The 20,303-nt window shown below is 41.3% G+C and overlaps 1 protein-coding gene and 1 pseudogene across 3 annotated transcripts in view; one reads left to right on the top strand and one right to left on the bottom strand.

Annotated features, from left to right (window-relative positions):
- The window catches only part of LOC129675337 (myb/SANT-like DNA-binding domain-containing protein 3), a 128,860-nt gene that overhangs the window by 20,580 nt on the left and 87,977 nt on the right, over nucleotides 1-20,303 (bottom strand). For all 3 annotated transcript variants that reach the window (XM_055605385.1, XM_055605382.1, XM_055605383.1), the window contains 2 exons: nucleotides 5,203-5,351; nucleotides 3,406-3,471 (listed from right to left, as the gene is read on the bottom strand). In XM_055605385.1, coding sequence (XP_055461360.1) covers nucleotides 3,406-3,471; nucleotides 5,203-5,351 — 215 coding nt within the window. The remainder of the gene's footprint in view (nucleotides 1-3,405; nucleotides 3,472-5,202; nucleotides 5,352-20,303) is intronic.
- Nucleotides 15,202-15,611, top strand: LOC129675338 (Golgi-associated plant pathogenesis-related protein 1-like; annotated as a pseudogene).

Here is a 20,303-nt window from a genome sequence, read left to right as displayed (position 1 = left end):
CACACACACACACACACACACACACACACACACACACACACACACACCCAATGAAAGTGAAAAAGCAAACAAACAAAAAAGGCTTCCCACTGGGCATTCCCCTCTAAGTTCTGTGTGTTCCTCTTGGTACAGTGTTCCCTGAGTTCTGCAGCAGGCTCCATGGAAGCACCTCCCACCCAGTCTTGGCTGTGGACAGACAGACACAGGTATTCACCAAGGATTCCTATCAATGCTGCAAGAACAGAAAACAAAACAACGAAGCTACTTTTCAACATATTCCCTTAATGTTAGAATACTGACAGTGTGGCCTTCGTGTCAACCCTATAGAACTTTGCTCCAATGACCTTACTGTCTTTAGTTCAAGAAAGCTGACTCCTCATCCCAGAATGCCTTTCTGCAGCATGTTAAACTAGTGGCCATCTTTTCTAGTTCTCAGCTCTGGACCAGACGTTTGTCTCTAGGTTTATGCCGAGCAGTCTCCTGAATGAATTCCACATCAGGTCAAATTCCCAAATGCAATTAATCACCTTAACTAACTCCTTTCACCCTACTTCAAACACCTCTCCCTCCCAGCATACCATTTCTATAAAGGGAACCAACCATCTAAGTTTTGAGTTTAATTCTCAGTATTTTTAACTCTTACTATTCCACATCGAAGTAGACGTCTGTCCCTTTTAAGTCTGCCTAATTCACCTCTCTGGCTTCGCCCACGTATACAATAAGCTTGGGGTTCCTGCAGGCATGGCTCACTCAAGTGGTTAACATGGGAGACTTCTCTTTTTCATTTATTTTACTGTAATGATCCCTGTCTTAGTTTTTGTTCTAGTGCTGTGAAGAGACACCACAACCATAGCAACTCTTACTACAAAAAAGTGTTTAATTGGGGCTGGCTTACAGTTTCTGAGGTCTGGCCCACTATCATCATGGGAGACAGCATGGCAGCACACAGGCAGACACAATGCTGGAGAGAGAGCTGAGAGTTCACATCCAGATCCACCCACAGGCAGCAGGAAGAGACACGGAACCTAGCTAGGGCTTTTGAAACCTCAAAGTACACCCACAGTGATACACTTTCTCCAACAAAGGCACACCTACTCCAACAGGGCCACGTCTACTAATCTTTCTCAAGCAGAGCCACTCCCTGATGACCAAGTATCTGAACAGCTGAGCCTATGGAGGCCATTCCTATTCAAACTACCTCATCAGTATGGTTCAAAATAAAGTCTCAATTCTCCAAACAGGACAAAATCTGGCCCCAAGCTTTCTTTCCCACCTACCTCGCTCTTTCCCTCTAAATCCTTCAGCACTCTACAGTACACTCTCTCATTACATTTGAGTCTGCATCACTTCTGATGATCTTTCAGCCTCCCTAAACACCCTGTGTGTCCTAGTCAAGTTCTGACTGTAGGTCAAGTTTTGTGTAAATTCTATCTTCTCCATAATTTTCTCACACCTTCATGCCCCCCCACCCGACAATCCATCTTTTCTAAAGACAATTTACACTTTCTAACTCTACTACAATCATGGCAATATTTTATTTCTACATTGTCGGAAGTGAGTTAAACTTGTACCATATTATAGGGCACATCCAAAAGATGCTTACCATGTACAAAATTATCTTCCCTTCACAAATAGTGTTGCTAAAAGGCCTGGCATAAATTAAACCTATAATAAATAAATACCTTCTAATTACAATTTCATTTAAATTATATGGCAAGTCATACATGTACAGAATTTTCAGGACCTCAAAAGTGGCACAGCCAACATTATCAATATGTAATCATATTATTATATGATTTTACGAATATCATGTAAGTGTTTGGGGTATACACAATTCCCCAAACTGCCTTAAAAATGAGCTGCTAACTACTGAAAAATGGTCTTCCTGATGTAGTTGTATATATCAGGCAGAATAAAACTAGAGCTGGTCTGCTATGGCTCCAGTGGGAACACAGGTGATTTCCTATTTTAAATACAGCACTTTGTATCAGCAGAGAAAACTGCTTTTCAGGGCCTCCTGGGTTATAAGAAATTCAGGTTTAATATCATTCAAGTAAAGAAAGTAACATATTATTCAATTACAAAAGTTACTATTTACTGAGCACTTACAACCATGTCAAACTCTGTTCTCAACATTGATGAATAATCTTCTTTAGCACTGATGAAATTCTATGCATCAGGGACACTTTTAAAAATAAACATATAATGAAGATAACTTTTTTTCCCTATTGTGGTCTATGGATCCAGCAAGAATCCAGGGTTGCCAGGGAAGTGCTCTGATACTGAGCTACATCCTCAGCCCTTGGTGTTTTGAGACAAGGTCTCACTACATAGCTCAGGCTAACCTGAACTGCACAGTCTAAGTTGGTCTTGGCCTCATGATTCCCCTTCTTTGGCCTCCCAAATGTCTTGCATATTATACATGTTTTACACTCATCTTATTAATTTTTTAAGGATATTATACATGAGTGCTGCATTTACATTATTTCTGCCCTTCTCTCTGTCCCCTCCAACTCCTCTCATGCTCCCCCCTCTCAATTTTTTCCTTTTTAATAACTTTTCCCTCTTTAATTACAAATTAGTAGACGGTGTACTTGCTGTGATGAGACAATTATACACAAGTTGTGACTAGGAATCCAGCAATGTAACTCCGCTTTACTTATTCATTTCATTTTAATAATGTCAATATTATTATTGACAGCATAATAATAAATAAACAAAATAATGCATGTGACCACAAGATGAAAAAGAAGGATAAAACTTAAGGTCAAGGAACATGTCTCTTCTTTGGTCTTTACTCAACACAAGACTTTACGCAAATAAATAATGTGGCTTCTTTGATTCACATCCATACTCTTGATGAGTATGGAATAGCTATTTTCAGACTTTCTGCTAGAGTTCGCAACACAAAGACAGCTTGTTTTCAATCCACACAGAACGCATGATCTGAGACACAGATGGAAAGGGAATAACTGTAACAGTGTGGGCTAAGTGCTCAGAAGGGAAGGGGTAAAGGCATCTAAGCCAGATTTGGGGATCAACGGACAGCTCTCAAAGGATATAATTCCCACATTGAAACTGGAGAAGATGAGTAAAAGTTAGACAAAAGAAGTAGAGACTTCCAGATAGAGGGAATGAGGGTCAAAGATACGGGCATGGAGGAAAATGTTAATAGTAGATTCTAGAGAACTTCATGTTGTAAAGAATAATTTTCACCAATAAAGAACATAAATGGGAGCACTCTCTAAACTGAAAGGAACCTGAGATGTTTCAACAAATACTATTAATCAATTGTATCAAGGGATGACATCAGAAAGCAAAGCGACGCTGAAACAGAACCACTAGGGACAGCTAACGGCCAGATTTTGAGATTTGGTACAAATCTAGGAAATCATAATTCAGTACCTTTCACATCTGGTCGATACTGCAGCCCGTCATCCTTCTTTCCCAATAAGTTCGTGTCGTCTGTGTCTGTAAAAAAACAGTTGTCAGGTTAACCACACCTGATGCTGAAGTCACACCATGGATTCACAATGACCCAGCTGCTCTGGCTCCTCCAAAAGGTCTACCTGTCCTGCTCAGGTATGTCCTTTACCAGCCTACTCTTCCAACTGACACAGAGGACTACATCTATCATGTGCAAGAATAATATTTTGACATCTGTAAAACTGTAGGAAAATTTCCCTCGTTCTCATCAGCGTTTCTGTCTCAGATCACAAGTGCTCCCAGGTCGATCTCTGCATGATAAACAGATTTCATTTGGATTTCAGCTCAAATGTCACCTACTTTAAAAGTCATTCCTGTGTAAACCGAAATAACATCCACCCCTTGGAGAAGCTCTCACTCCAGAGAACCGCTGAGCTCAAGATTTACCTCCTCCTACCACGTTTATCTGAAATATGAGATCACAATCAATATGGGATCTCTGCTATATTGTCAAACAACATTTAGGCCTTTTTATGTGGACTGCACTGGACTGTGAAGACTAAAGGGAATCATTAACTCCTGCTGAGAGGTATGGGCTTCCACCTCCAACTCCCAGTGAGAGAAGCAATGGGAGGCACACTTAGATGTGGATAGAAAATTATTGAAAGGAATAAAATAAAACTTAAGCCTCCACCACTCCAAACCTGTATAAACTTCTAATAAAACTCTCCAGTTTGCCTACTGCCCTGAACTGGATATTCCAGGGAAGACCATTCAAACATCCAACCCAAGCTCTAAATGCTATTGCATGAAATAAACTAAGCTGTATTCGAAGACCAAAGCCACGGAACGTCTACCTATGGGATCTCTCTGCCAGGAAATGGCTTCCTCCATCGTGCCCATACCTCCCTACCTGGAAAGTTTCTGTGGACCTTCTGGAACCTGCTAGCAGCTCAGAACCAATATGGAAGTGTGACAAACACAATTCATTACTAAGACAAAGTAAAAAACTCGTCTTTACAACCTTTTTTGTCTTGGCTCAGACAAAGCACATACCTGTAGTGAGCCCCCAAAGAACAAAAGCAAAGGGAGTAGAACAGCAAAGCAGCAAAGACTATACTCCTAGTCCACAAGGAGAGGCCTGGCCCCGAGTATTGCTAGCTCCATTATCCTAGCTGACAAGGTATTACTGAGGAGAGAAGCCTATGTCACTGGCTTCAGTAACTGTCAACATTTCTAATAGGAGGAGAAAACAAAACGTATTCTTATATGGTTCATGTTTCCTAAATCATAATAAAAAGGAGGAAGGGCAAATGGAATTTTCCTTTACATTCTGTGACTAATTGCACATAACATGTTTTAGGTGAAGTGGGGGACAGAGGAAATTATGTGAGAGCTCTTATGCTATAGGGGGAAGGAAAGACTCTCTATATATACACACACAGCAAATGTATAGTTTTACTGCAATTAAAATAGTCTAAATTCCAGCTATAATTGAATTTGAGATTACTTCAGAACTATCAATACATCTCATATTGATACAGACACACTCACATCAGGCAAGGATAAGTAACCAAAAGACCAAGACACAGTTCATGTCTGCAGAGGGTGAAAATAAACAAATGTCTGAACTGATAGCAGATGAAGCTTTAAAATGTACAGTAATAGCAAGACCAAGCCTGAAGGCTTACTCGTGTCACAGGGCTGAAACACAGCTAAGCAAGAGCAACAACACATGACATTCAAGACAGGTCCCTGGTGGACAGGGGGATTTACCTGTACAGTGGCCAAGATGCCTTATGTCGATCTGTTCTTGCTTTATACAAGATGCTTCTCGAACGAAACAGGGATTGTTGTAGGAACTCCCATCAGAAGCACACACAGGGTTAAAACTGTACCCACTGCAGTCTATGTTACATACACACCTGTTGAGATAGACAACAATCACCTACACTGGACAAGGAAAGAATCTCTGTGCAGCAAAAGCAAACAGCGACTCCCGTCTTTCTCGTTGCCCTCTGCAACACAAGGCAGAGTGAGGATGCTAGGTCACCTGTAACCCAGTGAACTGGATGCCCAACTAAAAAGGTATGGATTTGGAAATCAGGTCTTCCAGACATTATGTCACCCCAGTCAGTAGTCTCTACAATTTTCATTTTTAGATCAAACCATGAGCAGCTCTTCAATGTCAACAACATTGACCTAAAAACAAAATGGTACCACGGGAAGAGCATAGACCAGCGTTTTAAACCAAAGGTCACTCTTTGTATCCAGCATCTTCCTCAAAGTCTTATTCTACCCACCTGTAAAATAGATAATACTATACCTACACCAAACAGTTGGGATGATTTAAAAATATAATAGATATGAACTAGGTAGAACGTGCTTTCTATCAATCTACCTGAGCACCCAGCCATGGCACTCCTCCCAAGAACAATGGAATCCAACAGTGAGAAGGACACACAGTCTCTAGCAGTACTATGGCCTAGCAAAACTTCACCACCCTCCTACTGAAAACAAATAAGGGGCAAAGCACTTTAAAACTTCCTCTTGGATACACCCCAAAGTTGGTGTGAAAGTCAGGAATGTTCAAAACACAGTGACATGAAGACAGAAAGTCCCAGGTTTCACCTTAAAGGTATTTACCAAATGGGCAGACCCAGTTATCAGCTTTTTGGTTTTATGGGCTTCCGGGAACAGGAGACATATATAAAAATGACCCACCTAAGGGAGAGAATACTGAGACCTCCAAAAAGTTTCAAGTCTTGCCATGAGTTTCAATATGCCACAGCTTTTTAAACAGGGCTGTCCTGAGCACTGAACACTGGGAGAAAAACATCGCCCCTGAGAACCCACAACCAACAGCCAGTTCTCTATTGCAATTTAAAATATGATTGATTCTTCTGAAGTCCCCTGTCCAGAACTGAAGAGGTTAAGGACTGGATGGAGTCCTGGGCAAATAACAGAAGCAAATAGGATCCCCTCGAGAGAAGCCCAGTTTCGTCCTAGGACTTTGTGATTCTCCACAGTGCAAAAGTGAGAAAAATAACACACACGTATGTGCAGGCACAGGCACGCTTGAATATACGCACACACATGCACACACAGAGAAAGATCTATTCAAAAGAACTAAACACAACTTCTGTGAATAAACAATGGTTCAGTAAGAACAAAAGTTTCAATAGCTAGAGATAAGAGATAACAAACCAGAGGAGAAATGGAGAAACATAAGACCAGAAACTGCTCAGACCATATCAGTGGCATGAAAAGCAGGATAAAAGACACAGACAAGAATCCAAAAAGCTCATGAAAACCCCAGGGTATACAAGGGTGGAAAAATGAAGTGGGCAATGTGCCCAGTAATTTAACTTTAAACTTTCTAAAACTAAAAATAGAAATTTATCTAAGCACCTACAAATCCCAAAGCAGAATCTGAAAGTGGAGAATCTACTAAATAGTGAAATTTTGTTCACAAAGAAAAGACTAAAAACAACTACAAATGAAAAAGATTTAAAAAAAAAGTCAAGAATAAAAAGAACTGATTGAAGAGTAATACAGAAGCCAAATTTATTTTAGCCAAAAGGACATAAGATAATACTTACAATATTGAAATTAAGCAGAATTCTATATAGAGAAAAACACTTTTTTTTTTTTTTTTTTTGGTTGGAGACAGGGTCTTGTGTATCCCAGGCTAGCCTCTAATCACAAAGAGGCTAAGAACAGCCTTAAACTCCTGCCTTCGCCTCTGAGGTATTGAAATCACTGGCACGAACCCCCCACACCCAGTTTATGCAGTGCTGAGAATCAAATCCAATGAGAGCTTCATCAGCACCAGGCAAACCTTTTACCAATGGAGCTACACTGTGGTCCCCCCAAAAAATGCATAAAAGAATAAGAGAAAAATAAAAGCATCTTAGGGAAAAGAAAAGTCTTAAATGTCAATTCTCTTCATTGTTGAAAGGAATTCTAAATACAGAAAAAAAGGATCCTAAAAGGAAGGTTGAGATACTAACATAACTGAGGAAACAAGGTATAATGTGTGTGAGTAATGCTAACAAAATGTTGAGTATGGAAGACAACAGCGGTGTCTTCCAATGTCAGCTCAACATGATTAGAGAAAGAATTCAAAACGGCAGAAAGAAGAAAGGCCAGACAAGATGTACAAGTCAACAGGTGGGTAAACACACACACACACACACACACACACACACACACCTGAAATGCATTTAAGAGGACTACATTTTAAAATTAGATGTTAAAGACAGGCCTGATAAAATTACAAAGCAGGCTCCATGCTGCCTACAGGATAACATGCTAAGGCTCTGGAAAGCACGCCATTGCAGAGAGAGGGCACTGGATCAGTTCCCAATACCCACATCACGTGGTTCTTAACTGTCTAGAACTCTGTGGGGGTCTGGTGCCCTCTTCTGGACTCCACATACACACACCCACACCCAAACCCACACCATACACACATAATTAAGAGACATATGTTAAGACAAAATGGTACAAAAATTGAGAAGAGAGAATGAAGAGTGAAGGAGACATGTTTGCTATGGGTAGAGTTAGAATCATATAGAAAAGACTTCAGGATAACACAGAAGTCGTATAGTAATACTTGCAATACTAAGACATTTTATTATCAGGAATATTGTCTAACATTTTAAGATAGTCTCAGCATCTGCAAAGCAAATATTGACAAGACCACTGTGAAGACTACATCACTCAGTAACTCATACAGCAAACATAAAATGCCAGCAAAATGAAACCAACACCTCCCCCCAAACACATAAACACAATGAATCTGACATTGGCTTAAAATATCTCCCACAAAAAAAAAAAAAAGAAGAAGAAGAAGAAGAGAAGAAAAGATAAAACAAACAGGCTTTTGAAGCTGAGTGACGGGTACATGGGGAGGGGCCCACTTTATTATGTCTTCCTTTCCTGTGTGTTTGAAGCTTCCTTCAACTCCTGACACTCTACAGACCAGATGTGAAAGGCAGAACTAAACACTAAAAGATTTAGAAGATCAAAGGTAAGAAACGTATACACCTGCCTTTGAAATAAAAAAAGGGATAATTATAGCCCACATAACCAACAACAACAACAAAAAAAATTAGTATCCAGAATACATAAATATAAACTAGTTTCTTAAAGGATATATAATCAATGGGGAAAGAGAGGAGAGAAAGCAGATGAGGAATGGAAGAAGCTTAAATACGATATCATAAAGAGGTGCAGCCTAACGGGGTTTATCTTTAGTGACCATAAGCGGGAAACTAAGACCACAAACACGGAATCGAAGCCACAAAGCTGCTAGGGATGAAAACAAAGGCAGCACCAAGCATGGCGAGGATGAGCAGCGGGGGCTCGCGGGAGAGCCTACCGGAACAACCACTTTGCCAAGTACTCATACCCTGTACTTGCTCCACAATGTCACTCTTCAGTGGACCCAAGAGTGTCTTACAGGCATGCAAGAAGACATTAAGCACACTGGGTTTTTCACGAGAAGACTATAAATGACCCAAATGACTATCTACAGTAAAATGGGGCCACAAATGCATTCAACACACAGTGAAAATGAGTGGACTCCAGCTATGTACTACTTGCCCTAAATGAATCTCAAGAACAGTGCTATTACATGGAAAAGGTCAAGAATGCATGTGGAGAAGGCGATGTTTGTTTGCTTGTTTTTGTTTGTTGTCAACTTGACACAAGTCTCTGGGTCATCTGGAAAAAAAAAGAACCTCAGTTGAAAAAATATTTCCACCAGACTGGCCTATAGACAAGTCCTTGTACCATTTTACTTATTAATGATTGACAAACACAGCGAGATGTAGGCAGTACGACCCATGAGCAGATAGACCTGGGGGGTATAAAAAATCTAGCCAAGCAAACCATGAGGAGTAAGCCAATAAGCATTATTCCATCATGGTCTCTGTTTCAGTTCAAGTCTCAGCCTCCCTCAGTGGTGGGCTATGATAAGGACACATAAGCCAAATAAACTCTTTCTTCCTCAACGTGCTTTTGGTCATGGTGTTTATTGCAGCAATAGAAAGTAAGCTAGGACAATGCGCACAGCAGCATTCAATTGCATAAAACCAAGATAAATCAAAGGATGAGAGAAATGGCTCAATGTCTAATGGCTCTGTCTGACCTTCCAGAAAACCTGGGTTCTATTCCCAGCACCCACATGGTGGCTCACAACCATATGTACCTCCATTCCCAAGGGATCTAATGCCCTCTTCTGGCCTTTGTAGGTACACATGGTACATACACATGCACACAAAACCAATATACATAAAACAAAATTCAAAGAGGAAGAAAGTAAATAAATCAATAGCAAAATAATATATATTTTAAGAGATACACCACATAAAATAAAAGTATAAAGAAAGCAAGAAAATATTTTACACAAAATGTCGTCTACTAGGTGAATGGGAAGAGTCAAGAGGAGCCCTGAGTTCTAATAAATGATATGGTTTGAATATAAGTGACCTCCAAAAGACGTGTGTGTTGAAGCCTTGGTTCCCAATACAGTAGAATTCAGAAACAGAACTTTTGGGAAGTGACTGAGACCAAGGAGGCTGTTTTCATCAATGGATTCACCCATCGATGGATTCATCGTTTGAGAGCGTCACTGGGTGACAGTGGGAATTAAGACATAGGGCCTACAATGAGGAAGCACTAAAGATACATCTTGGCCCTAGCCCTTCCGGTCAATCTGCTTCTCATTCACTTTAAAGTTGAACTGCGAAGCTCCATTATGCTGCATCTGCAGGCTACTCATGTTCCCATAGCAACAGGGGCAAGTGACCATGACCATCAACCTCTGAAGCAGTGAGCAAAACAAATCTTTCTAAGGTTACTTTTCTCTGATGCTTTATCAGCCATGAGAGCAACACTGTAAAATTCTATTCCTTGGTTGGGAAGGAAGATCATAAGATTCATGAAAGTTCATCTTATTTTTTTACTACTCCAAGCACGTAAGTTTTCTTTAGAGCAAAAGAAAAAAATCAAATTCATAAGAGCAATATTCACTAACAAGTAAAATAAGAACAATCAGGTACTGTTACTTGGTTTCTGAAATACAGGAACTGAGAGGAGAGCCAGAGACTGACCTAGAAGGTTAGCTGATCAGAAAAGGTTGTTCTCAGATGAGAGAGGGGTCCGGAAAACCCAGAGAACTCCCGCCACCAACTATGTGTGTGTGAAAATATCTGCACAAACATTCAGTTTTCTTTCTCTTCCCTCTCTCTTCTCCCTCCCCTCCCATCCATCCCTACCCCAATGGGCACTGTAGACCAATGAGGCAAAGGATATTAGGACGCCATCTACTCCCAATCCTGCATCTAATGCAGGGTTCCCCTGAGCAAGATCTGATGTGCCATCACACAGCCTGCCAGGGCACTTCTAGTAATGGTCAGCTTCATCTCTCATCAGCCAGTAACTTTCATGGTTGACTAGTTTCTCCCCTGTAATGAGCCCAAAACCTGCATCCCAATGTCTTCCACCTATTGATTCTCTGATATGGTTTGGTTATGAAGAGTCCCCCTCAGGCTCCTGTGTTAAACACTTAATCCCTACATTCTGACACTATATTTGATTTGGGGAGTTGGTATTACCTCGGGGGGGGGTGCTTGCTAGAAGAAGTGGAATACTCTCTCTCCTGCCCCTTCCTGAATGCCATGAAGGGAACACATTCCTCCTCCACAAACTCCTCCTCCACAAAATCATAGACACTATGATTTTCTACCCAAGAATGAGAGGCTAAGCAACCATGAACACTCTGGGACCAAGAACGCCCTCTAAATATTCAGAAATAATCATTGTATTACATGTAAGTTCTCATTTCTGTAATCTGGATCTTAAGTTATACATCACACACCAATGTGATAGTTTTTAATTTGGAACGTTTTTATAATAAAGTTGAAGTTAAAAAAAATTATTCAACAATTACTCATTATTATAATTTCCAACCTCCCATCCCCCATTCAGCTTCAGTATCTTATGAGGCCTCAAAAAAAGAATGTATGCAGTATAGAAATAATTACCATAATTATTTTAGATACTGTAAATAACACAGGGAAGACTGCATCAATTTCTCTAATGATTACCTCTCACTTTGACCCATATCAAGGTTCTGGAGCTTGTTCCTTTCTACATACATAGCTCTCAAAGCATGTAATTGTTATCTTCTGGAACCCAGGACTCCAAGGGTCTCTATCAAATTTTAGGTTACCTCAGAGTGCTAAAATAGCTTGGGCTCTAATTCCATCACTTACTATCTCTCCTAGATTGACAGTCATGAGTTCAACAGTTAGATCATCTTTTTGCTAAGTTGTCAATAAAACACTGCTAAAGATAGACTCACATATCTTATCATTGGAAAACCACCTTCATAACTTAGAGAAAAATTAGCCTGCCGCTGAGCGCCTATGGATGTGGGTCAGTTGGTAGTGTGGTTGCCTGGCATCTACAAAGCCCTTGGTTTGAGTCCCAGTCCTGCATCAACTAGTGATGGTACACATCTGTAATCCCAGCACAGGGGAGACACAGAAGGACCTACTAAAGTTCAGTGTCATCCTCAGCTACATGGAAAGTAGCCTGAGCTACGTGAGACCCCGTCTCAAAAACGACAGGAGTGAGGAGCTAGGACAGCACCTATACCTGCCTTTCTGATTCCTATGTACCTCGGGCTGGCAAACATCTCTTGCTGAGACTTTCAGATACTGCTGTTAAAGGGTCTGCCCCGTCCTGATACAGGAAATGTTATTCTACCACCAAAAAAAGAAAAAGAAAGAAAATGAGATTAGCTGTAGCTTAACTTGTTCCTGGTAAGCCCACGCTGTTACTAGAAACCTCAATGTGTGCTCGGAAACAATGTTAAAAAAGAGTCCAGTGCTGAAAGTTGCTGGGGCGCAAAGATCATGACTCAACCAGAACCATGCTTTTCCATTAAACAAATGTCCAAGGTCTTTCCCACTACTCAAAACCTGGTGTATTAAATCCATTAGGATGCTATTTATCAAGCAAAGGGTCCCACTCCCCTCCCCCTCTTTTTCCCCAGTTTCTTCTCATTCAGGCTTAAGCAGGAGCGTGGAGGGTAACATCCATTAAGTCAGATGCCTGACTGTTCGCACAAATGCAGAGCCTGATGTATTCACATTGCAGTCTACCACTGCCCATGGTCCGTTCCACAGAAAACAGTTGTTTTATATATGAAAATATGACAAGACTTTCAAATACTTCCCAAACTGAAAACCTCTTGTGCATGTGCTTATTCTTCAAGGTGAAGAGAATGCCTTTTCTGGAGGCCAGGGACTATAGCCATACACTGACTTACGAGTAAGGAGGACAGGAGATCAAGCTACCAAGAGAACAGACGAAACTAATTTCAACAAGCAACCTCAAGAATTAATGAACTTTCTGGCAAATTCCTATTCGAAAAGGAAAGTGAGTTAAGGGTAATAAAAGGAAAGATCAAAAAGGGAAGCTCGCTCCCTTCAGTGTGCCCCCTCCCCAGGAATGAGGGAAGTTTATAGTAGAAAGAAAACAACTGAGAGAAGAGACGAAGGACAGAAAAAGTGAAGAAACCAAGGGAAGGGATGAAACAAATGGCTCTGCTAAACAAACAGATTTCCTGCCTGTAGGATAAAACAATGGAGAATATGGGCAAAGGACAAGAAAGGGAAGAGAAGGAGAAAATATGAAAACTAAGTGTGAGAGGGAAGGATATACAGCTAAAGCAGAAAGTGAATCACTGTCATCTTTTTATGTATTAAGTATATTCTTAGAATGCTGGGAGTATAACCTAGTTGATAGAGTTCTTGTCAGGCATTCACAGATTCTGGGTTCAACCTCCAATACCACATAACATGTGCATGCCCGTAATACCAGCACTAGGGAAATAAAGTCAAAAAATCAGAAGTTCATTATCCTCAGCTACGTAGGGAGATCAAAACCAGCCTAGGATATATGAGCCTGTCCCAAAATATCTAGATGGATGGATAGCGATAGATAGATAGATAGATAGATAGATAGATAGATAGATAGATAGATAGATTCTAATCATTAGAACATCTAATAGATAGTTCAAAACAAGAGTTGCAAAACTATAGCAAAGGCCTAAGGAAGACTGAAGCTTGTTTTTATATATACACAAGATAATAAAATGTGTGTGTGTGTGTGTGTGTGTGTGTGTGTGTGTGTGTGTGTGTGTTATGTGGGTGCCTACAGGGGCCAGAATTGGGTCTTCCCTGGAGCTGGAGTTACAAGCAGTTGTAAGCCATCCAACACCGGTACTGGAAACCAAACTCTAGTCCTCTGGAAGAACAATTGTTCCTACCATTGAGCCATCTTCCCAGCCCCTAAGAAGGGTTTTCATATTGTAAATATTATATGTTTATATTTTTATCCATAAAGGAGTTATAATTGAGCATGTGTAGCCTGCAAAGCCTGAAGGATTTGCCATTCAGCTCTTTGCATAAAATGTATGCCCCCCCACTAGTTTACAGACAAAAAATAAGGCAAACTTGAAAGAGAAATAAAATAGAAACTGCACCAGGTAGAGAGCGCTGAAGACCTGCTCAGAACCATGAAAAGGGTTGGCAAAAATGACAACACATTGTGCCAATCTTGTAAGAAGCAACAACTACTCCTCTGACAAGTAGCATTGTTCCTGGCAGGCATTGGGATCAACCAGGAACTGCCTTGAACAAACGTTTGGCAGAGACAAGTGCTCCTCGATGGGATGGAACCATTGCATCTACTTCCAAGAACTATGAACAAACCATTGCCACTGCTTTTTATGGCATCCGGAAAAAAAAAAAAAGAGAAAGAAAGAAATGAAATTAGCATCTTAAGTAAAGGCCAGCTCAGTGAAGCAATGAGCAGAAGAGGAAGATATTAAATTGCAAAGGCCACAGACACAACTGATTACAATAACTAAAGATGTTCCCAGACTGCCAACAGTTGTGGGGTGGGGGGGAGCATGATGCCCACAGACAAGAACGTGCAGGCCGGAGTGGAAACTCCAAACTGAAAGAGTTTGTCAGCCACGGACTGCGCTTACTGTGCTGGGATCTCACAGCCACGTCATTTAATCCTGGGATACAAGTGTTAAAAGGAAGCCAAAAATAAGACATTTTAAAGCTCAAGGAAGGGCGTGTGAGATGACTGTTTCTCTATTCATTTGTCACCTGACGTGACCTTTAGAGCATGGACACTGTTCTCATGGTCACATTAGGAAAAGTCCTTCCACCAGACCACCGCCTTTTTCTCTCTGACACACCAGTGGCATTCCCTCCTCCCGCAACCCTTTTCCAGAGAAATCCCCAGCTCGGTGCCCACCTCTATGTCTCTTCTTAAGCCACAAAATAATGGATGAAAAGGAAATCACTGATACAAAAAGTTGAGTCGGGACTGGGAAAAATGGTTCAATGGGTAAGAACACTTGCTACCCAAGGATGAGGTCCTGAATTCAGATATCCAGGACTGGGCTTGGCACAGCCCTGAACATCTGGGACCCTACCACTGGCAGGAGGGGCATTACAAGGCTTGCAAACCAGCCATCCAGGAACGGTGAAAAAACCTGTCTCAAGAGACAGACATGCTGGTGATCACAGACACACAGACAGACACACACATATGAGTAGATGCATGCATGCATGGACATAGACACATAATACACAGAAAGAGAGAGAGAGAAAGAGAGAGAATAGAAGAATATAGGCCGCCCAGCACAGTGCATGCCAGGAGTGCACACAGCTGACCATGGGCAAGTCAGCTGCCAAACAGTTTAATTACAAAGTCCTGAAGGCCCACTGCGGGAAGCTCAGCAGTATTAGAGACCCCGGCCAACCCAAGAATCTTCAAGCACGACCCAGAGTTCAGCTGTGGCCAATGTGGGGAGAATCCTGGGTGGGCATTCCTACGCTTAGACAGGAAAGAAAGTGGCTGATAGGGGATACAGCCAGACCAAGAACTACAACTTCCAGCAGCCTGGCTTCACCTCGGAGACTGGTTCCTTCACAGCCTTGGTATGGAAAGCTACAAAGGAGAGAGGCTTGGGGAAGGCAGCTGCAAGGGTGGGTCCTCCTTCATGGTGCTCAGAAACTTTCCAGCAGGGAATGCTGTTAGCCAGGGGCTTCTTTCAAGAAAACATCCCACCTCCAAAGCAGTAACTCGGCAAATGTAATGAGACGGTGGGGACACATACATGAAGTGCCTAGACAACAACAAAAAGGCAGAGTGTCTGTCCCTGTGGGTGTATGTACTCGTGTACATCTCTCATGCACGTACTCAAAAGACAGCTGCCCACGAGCTCATTCTGATTAAAGGATGGCATCTGAAGCATTTATCCAGAGGGTTACCTAGGCCACAATTGCTCAGATTTGAGTAAGATTAATTCTGACGTGTTTTGCAGTTATTCTTGTAAGCAGACTTCTTTCTTACTTCTGATATCCATCCTCGAACTTTGTGTATTCTGAATATTTGCCATGCTGAGAAGTGAGGTCATTGTACGTGATCTTCCTGCATTGCAATCTCCTTTTGGTAGATTTTAAAGAGTATTAAACCTCCCTTTAAAATGCAAAGTTACAACGAAAAAAAAAATCAATAAAGCCAAAAGTTGGTTTTTTGAAAAAACCAAAGTCAGGAAAACAGGCTGAACAGAGAAAGACAAAGGAAGGAAGAAAAGGGAAGAAAGGAAGGGGAGGGGAGAGGAAGGGGAGAGGAAGGAAGGAAACCGGTTGGGGGATGGAGAACAGGCTCAACCTTTAAGCACGCCTGCTGTTCTTCCATAGGATCAGAGTCTGGCTCTGGGCACCCACACCTGACAGCTCACAACCAGCTCATAACCCCAGCTCTAGGAATCCAACCCCCTCATGGAGCCTCTGCAGGTAGACACAGACACATCACCTTTTTTATCAATCTTTTTAAAAGAGTCTGGAGCAGAGCTTGGAGAACACACATTGGTTAAGAACACCTTTTGTCCTTTCAGAGAACCCAGATTTGGTTCTTATCACCTACATTCAGGCTTATAACTATCTTTAACTCCAGTTCAATGGGATCCAACTTCCTCGTCTGCCCTTCACAGGCACTTAGCACATGGTACACAGACATACATGTAGGTAAAACACCAATGCACATACAAAAATTAAGTAATAATATTTTAAAGGATCTGAAGAGATGGTGCAGTGGTTAAGAGCATCTGCTCAAGAAGACCAGAGTTGGTTCCCGGCACCTACACCATGGCTCACAACCACCTGAAACTCCAGCTTCAGGGGGTCCAAAGCCCTCTTCTGGTCTCTGCAAGCACTTGTACATATAGACACAAAGACATACACATAAATGAAAAAAAAATCTTTAAAAGTTATCAAAAAAAAATATAATGCGACTAAGAAAATGATTCAGTCCCCAGGACCCACAAACTAAGAAGAAAGAACCAATTCCCAGAAGTTTCCTCTGAACTCCACATATGTACAATGGTGATTATATATGCATTTATACGTGTGTGTATGCTATTCATCCACCCATTAGAATCCTGTCAGGGGCCTAAAAGAATGGCTCCATAGTTAAGAGCACTGGCAGCTCTTTAAGAGGATCCAGGTTTGGTTCCCATCCCTACATGGTGGCTCACGACTGTCTGTAAGTCTAGTTTCAGGAGATCGGATGCCCTTTTCTGTCCTCCACTGGCACGAGGCATACACATGGTGCACATACATATATACAGGCAGACACTTATGCACATAAAGCAAGATCGATCTTTTTAAATTTTTTTTACATTTAAAATTTTTTTTAATTAATATTGTCAGATATCTCAGTTGCAGAGAGCTTCAACAATAATCCAACTTCTTTAATGTCCTAAGAAGCAATGTCATAAAGTCTCCAAAGCCAAAAACCAGGCTCTGATTCAGGAGCTCTTGGTGGTTCCTGTCCTGCAGGCTTAATTGGTAACACTGCTGCCCTTCCAGTTCCCTGATGAAGCTGATACTACAAAGTTGTAGTATTTATTTTATACACTTTATTTTAGAGCGAGGTACATAGGAGTTCCCTAAATTACACGTCTGTGTTAAACACTTCTGGGTATAATATAGATATTACAATAAAAAATCTAAGCAAGGTACAGACTGTGCTAAGATGTACTTCGATGACTTTATAAAAAACAAATACATGTCTGTATCTGCTTACACATACATAAAACACCCCTGGAAGATTAAACAAAAACCAATCACAATGATTGAAGACACCTGAATGACTGGGAACACAAGTGGGAAAGAGACCTTCCCCTGTGCTGCCTTTCAAAGCGTTTCAATTTTTAACACTGTGACAAGGCATAAATGCATGCATACATAAGCAAATAAATGACTAAATAAAATGACTTCTATGATTTGGGACTATGATTTTGGTAAATTGCAGCTTCCAGTCTTTAAAATTGAAACAATACCTCTTAACAGTGCTGACAGAAGCAAATAAGATTGGGAGGAGGGGCTTTGAAATATTTCAAATGGTATGCATACTTGAAAGGTATCATTATTACTATCACTCAAACACATATAACCGTTTGCCGTCTTTCTTCTAACTCTGCACAGAAAGTACCATTTCATCCCAATATAGTTTACTTAGCAGTTAGAAAAACACAGACTTAAACTAATTCAGGTGAGTTTACTTAGATTTAACAAACACCTAATCAAGCCTGTCACAAGTTCAATACATTAAATCCTCCCAAGTAGTTCTAAGTGAATAACAGATCCAAACCACTGAGTGCTATTAACTTAACAATGAAGAATCACCCTAAGCCTTCAGTCTGTAGTGGTTTAAAAGAGAATGGCCACCACTGGCTCATACATTTGAAGGCTTGGTCCCTGGTTGGTGGAACTGTTTGGGAAGGATTGGGAGGTGTGGCATTGTTGGAGGAGGTGTGCCAATGGGGGAGGGGAGTGAGACTTTGAGGTTTCAAATCCCCACACCATTCCCAGTTAGTTCTCTCTCCTCTGTCTCTGTCACCCTCTGTTTCTGTCTGTCTGTCTGTCTGTCTGTCTCTGTCTTGTGGTTGTGTCTCAAGCTCTCAGCTACTGCCCCAGTGTCTTGCCTGCCTGCCTACTGCCACCTGCCATGGAACTGACCCACTGAAGCTGCAAGTCCCAAATAAACGCTTTATTTTATAAGTTGCCTTGGTCATGATGTCCTATCACTGCAATAATCTTACAGTAAAGTGCCTGGTCTCAAGGACCTTAAAACCTGCCAGTGACTCCAAGATATAAACAAATAGTGTCATGTCTATGTTATTCCCCAAGGACAAGAAAGAATTTATAGAGACCATGGAAAATGCTTCCCAGGAGAGTTGGTGACACTCCACCTAATTCACATTTCAATCTAGAAGAAATATTGGTTAAAATAGATAAACATGTATGGGACTCGGGACAAAGTGAGGCAAGTGTTCTGGGACTCTCTAAGAGGACATTCGCAAAACAAGAGGCTGCGGGAGATGAAGGTCTTTACCTTAAAGACAAATCCATCAAGAGAAACCTTTCCTGACAACCTTCAGAGTTACTTCAAGAAAAGAACCTGTGCTTTCTAGGATCCAGATTACACTGCACATAAAACACCACTGAGTGGTACTTGTTTTCTATTACCAGCAGAGAATAAACTTAAAATTATTTTCTATTATAACCTAAAGAACTACAGTAGAAATTTATTAAACTAATTGATTTTCATTTTTATTGTCTGACAATTTCATATATGTATGCATTTTGATTATATTTACCCCCTTACCCTCTCTTCCTCTCCCTCATTCCCTTATTCTGAGGAGGCCACCATCCTATTTTCATGTCTTTTTCTTCTTTTATTTTTGGTTGTGACCCTAGCCTTTACCAGCTGAGCCATCTCTCAAGTACTAGGTCTTTTTCTTAATGAGCTGCTGAGTGCAATTAGGGTTGCTTGCATGAGCATGGGTGTGGGTTATTACTGGATCATGGGCAACTTACCAAAGGCTACAACCCTGAAGAAAACATATTCCCTCTCCCCCAGCAGCCATTAACTGCCAATAGCTCCTCAGCTAGCCGTGGGGCCTTGTGACCCACCTAAATTATTTTTAAGTCTACTATTGTGTATGTCCAGAATCAGACAGTAGCAAATGACAGAGTCATCACTGTCATCTCTATGTGGAGACAGAGCGGAAAAGTTAAGATTAAAAAAGAAAGAAAAAAAAAGCTTCCAAAAGAGAGGGGTAGCCATAGCACTGCACTCTTACAGCAAAAGGGAAGATTGTGTTGCACCTAGAAAGGAGAGAACCATCAGACTGTAACATTGCCCCAGAATCAGCCAAAACAGAGTCGGCAGCGTGCACACACAGATGTCCATCAGGTGGATTAGGTGCTATCGATGATGCTGTCTGCCACACCACACACTGTGCAATTCTCTGAGCAGCTCTCAGGTACTTATGTCACTCCGGGGTAGAAAGGAAACAGCTGCCCCAAAGAGCAGATTGTATCAAATAGGCAGAAGAGCAGAGGCTATTTCCATAAAGCAGAGCACACAAAGCTCCAAGAGAACCATTTGGATATTTTTATAGCTGCCTGTATTGCCTCCAGGCCTGGAGAGTCTACAGATGCCTCAGACCATTGGTGGGCAGGGATTTGGGTCAGGTACATGAAGGCAACGAAGGGAAGGAGTCCTATCATTAGTAACCACACTGCTCAGAGAAATGCCTGGTAACTGTCTTGCAGCAACAACTAAAGCCTTGGACAAATTAGAAATGCTACTGAGAAAAGGGAGATGGGTAGGGGAGTAATCCTTAGCACACATGGTTCAGAAATATAACTTGCTGTGAAGGGCATTGCTGATTGCAAGCTTTAAGACTGAGGAGGCCATCA

This window comes from Psammomys obesus, unplaced genomic scaffold, assembly GCF_907164565.1.
Source record: "Psammomys obesus unplaced genomic scaffold, mPsaObe1.curated_primary_1811, whole genome shotgun sequence".
Classification (NCBI taxonomy): domain Eukaryota; kingdom Metazoa; phylum Chordata; class Mammalia; order Rodentia; family Muridae; genus Psammomys; species Psammomys obesus.
The sequence above is the reverse complement of the archived record's forward strand: the minus strand, read 5'-3'. Positions and strand labels throughout refer to the sequence as shown.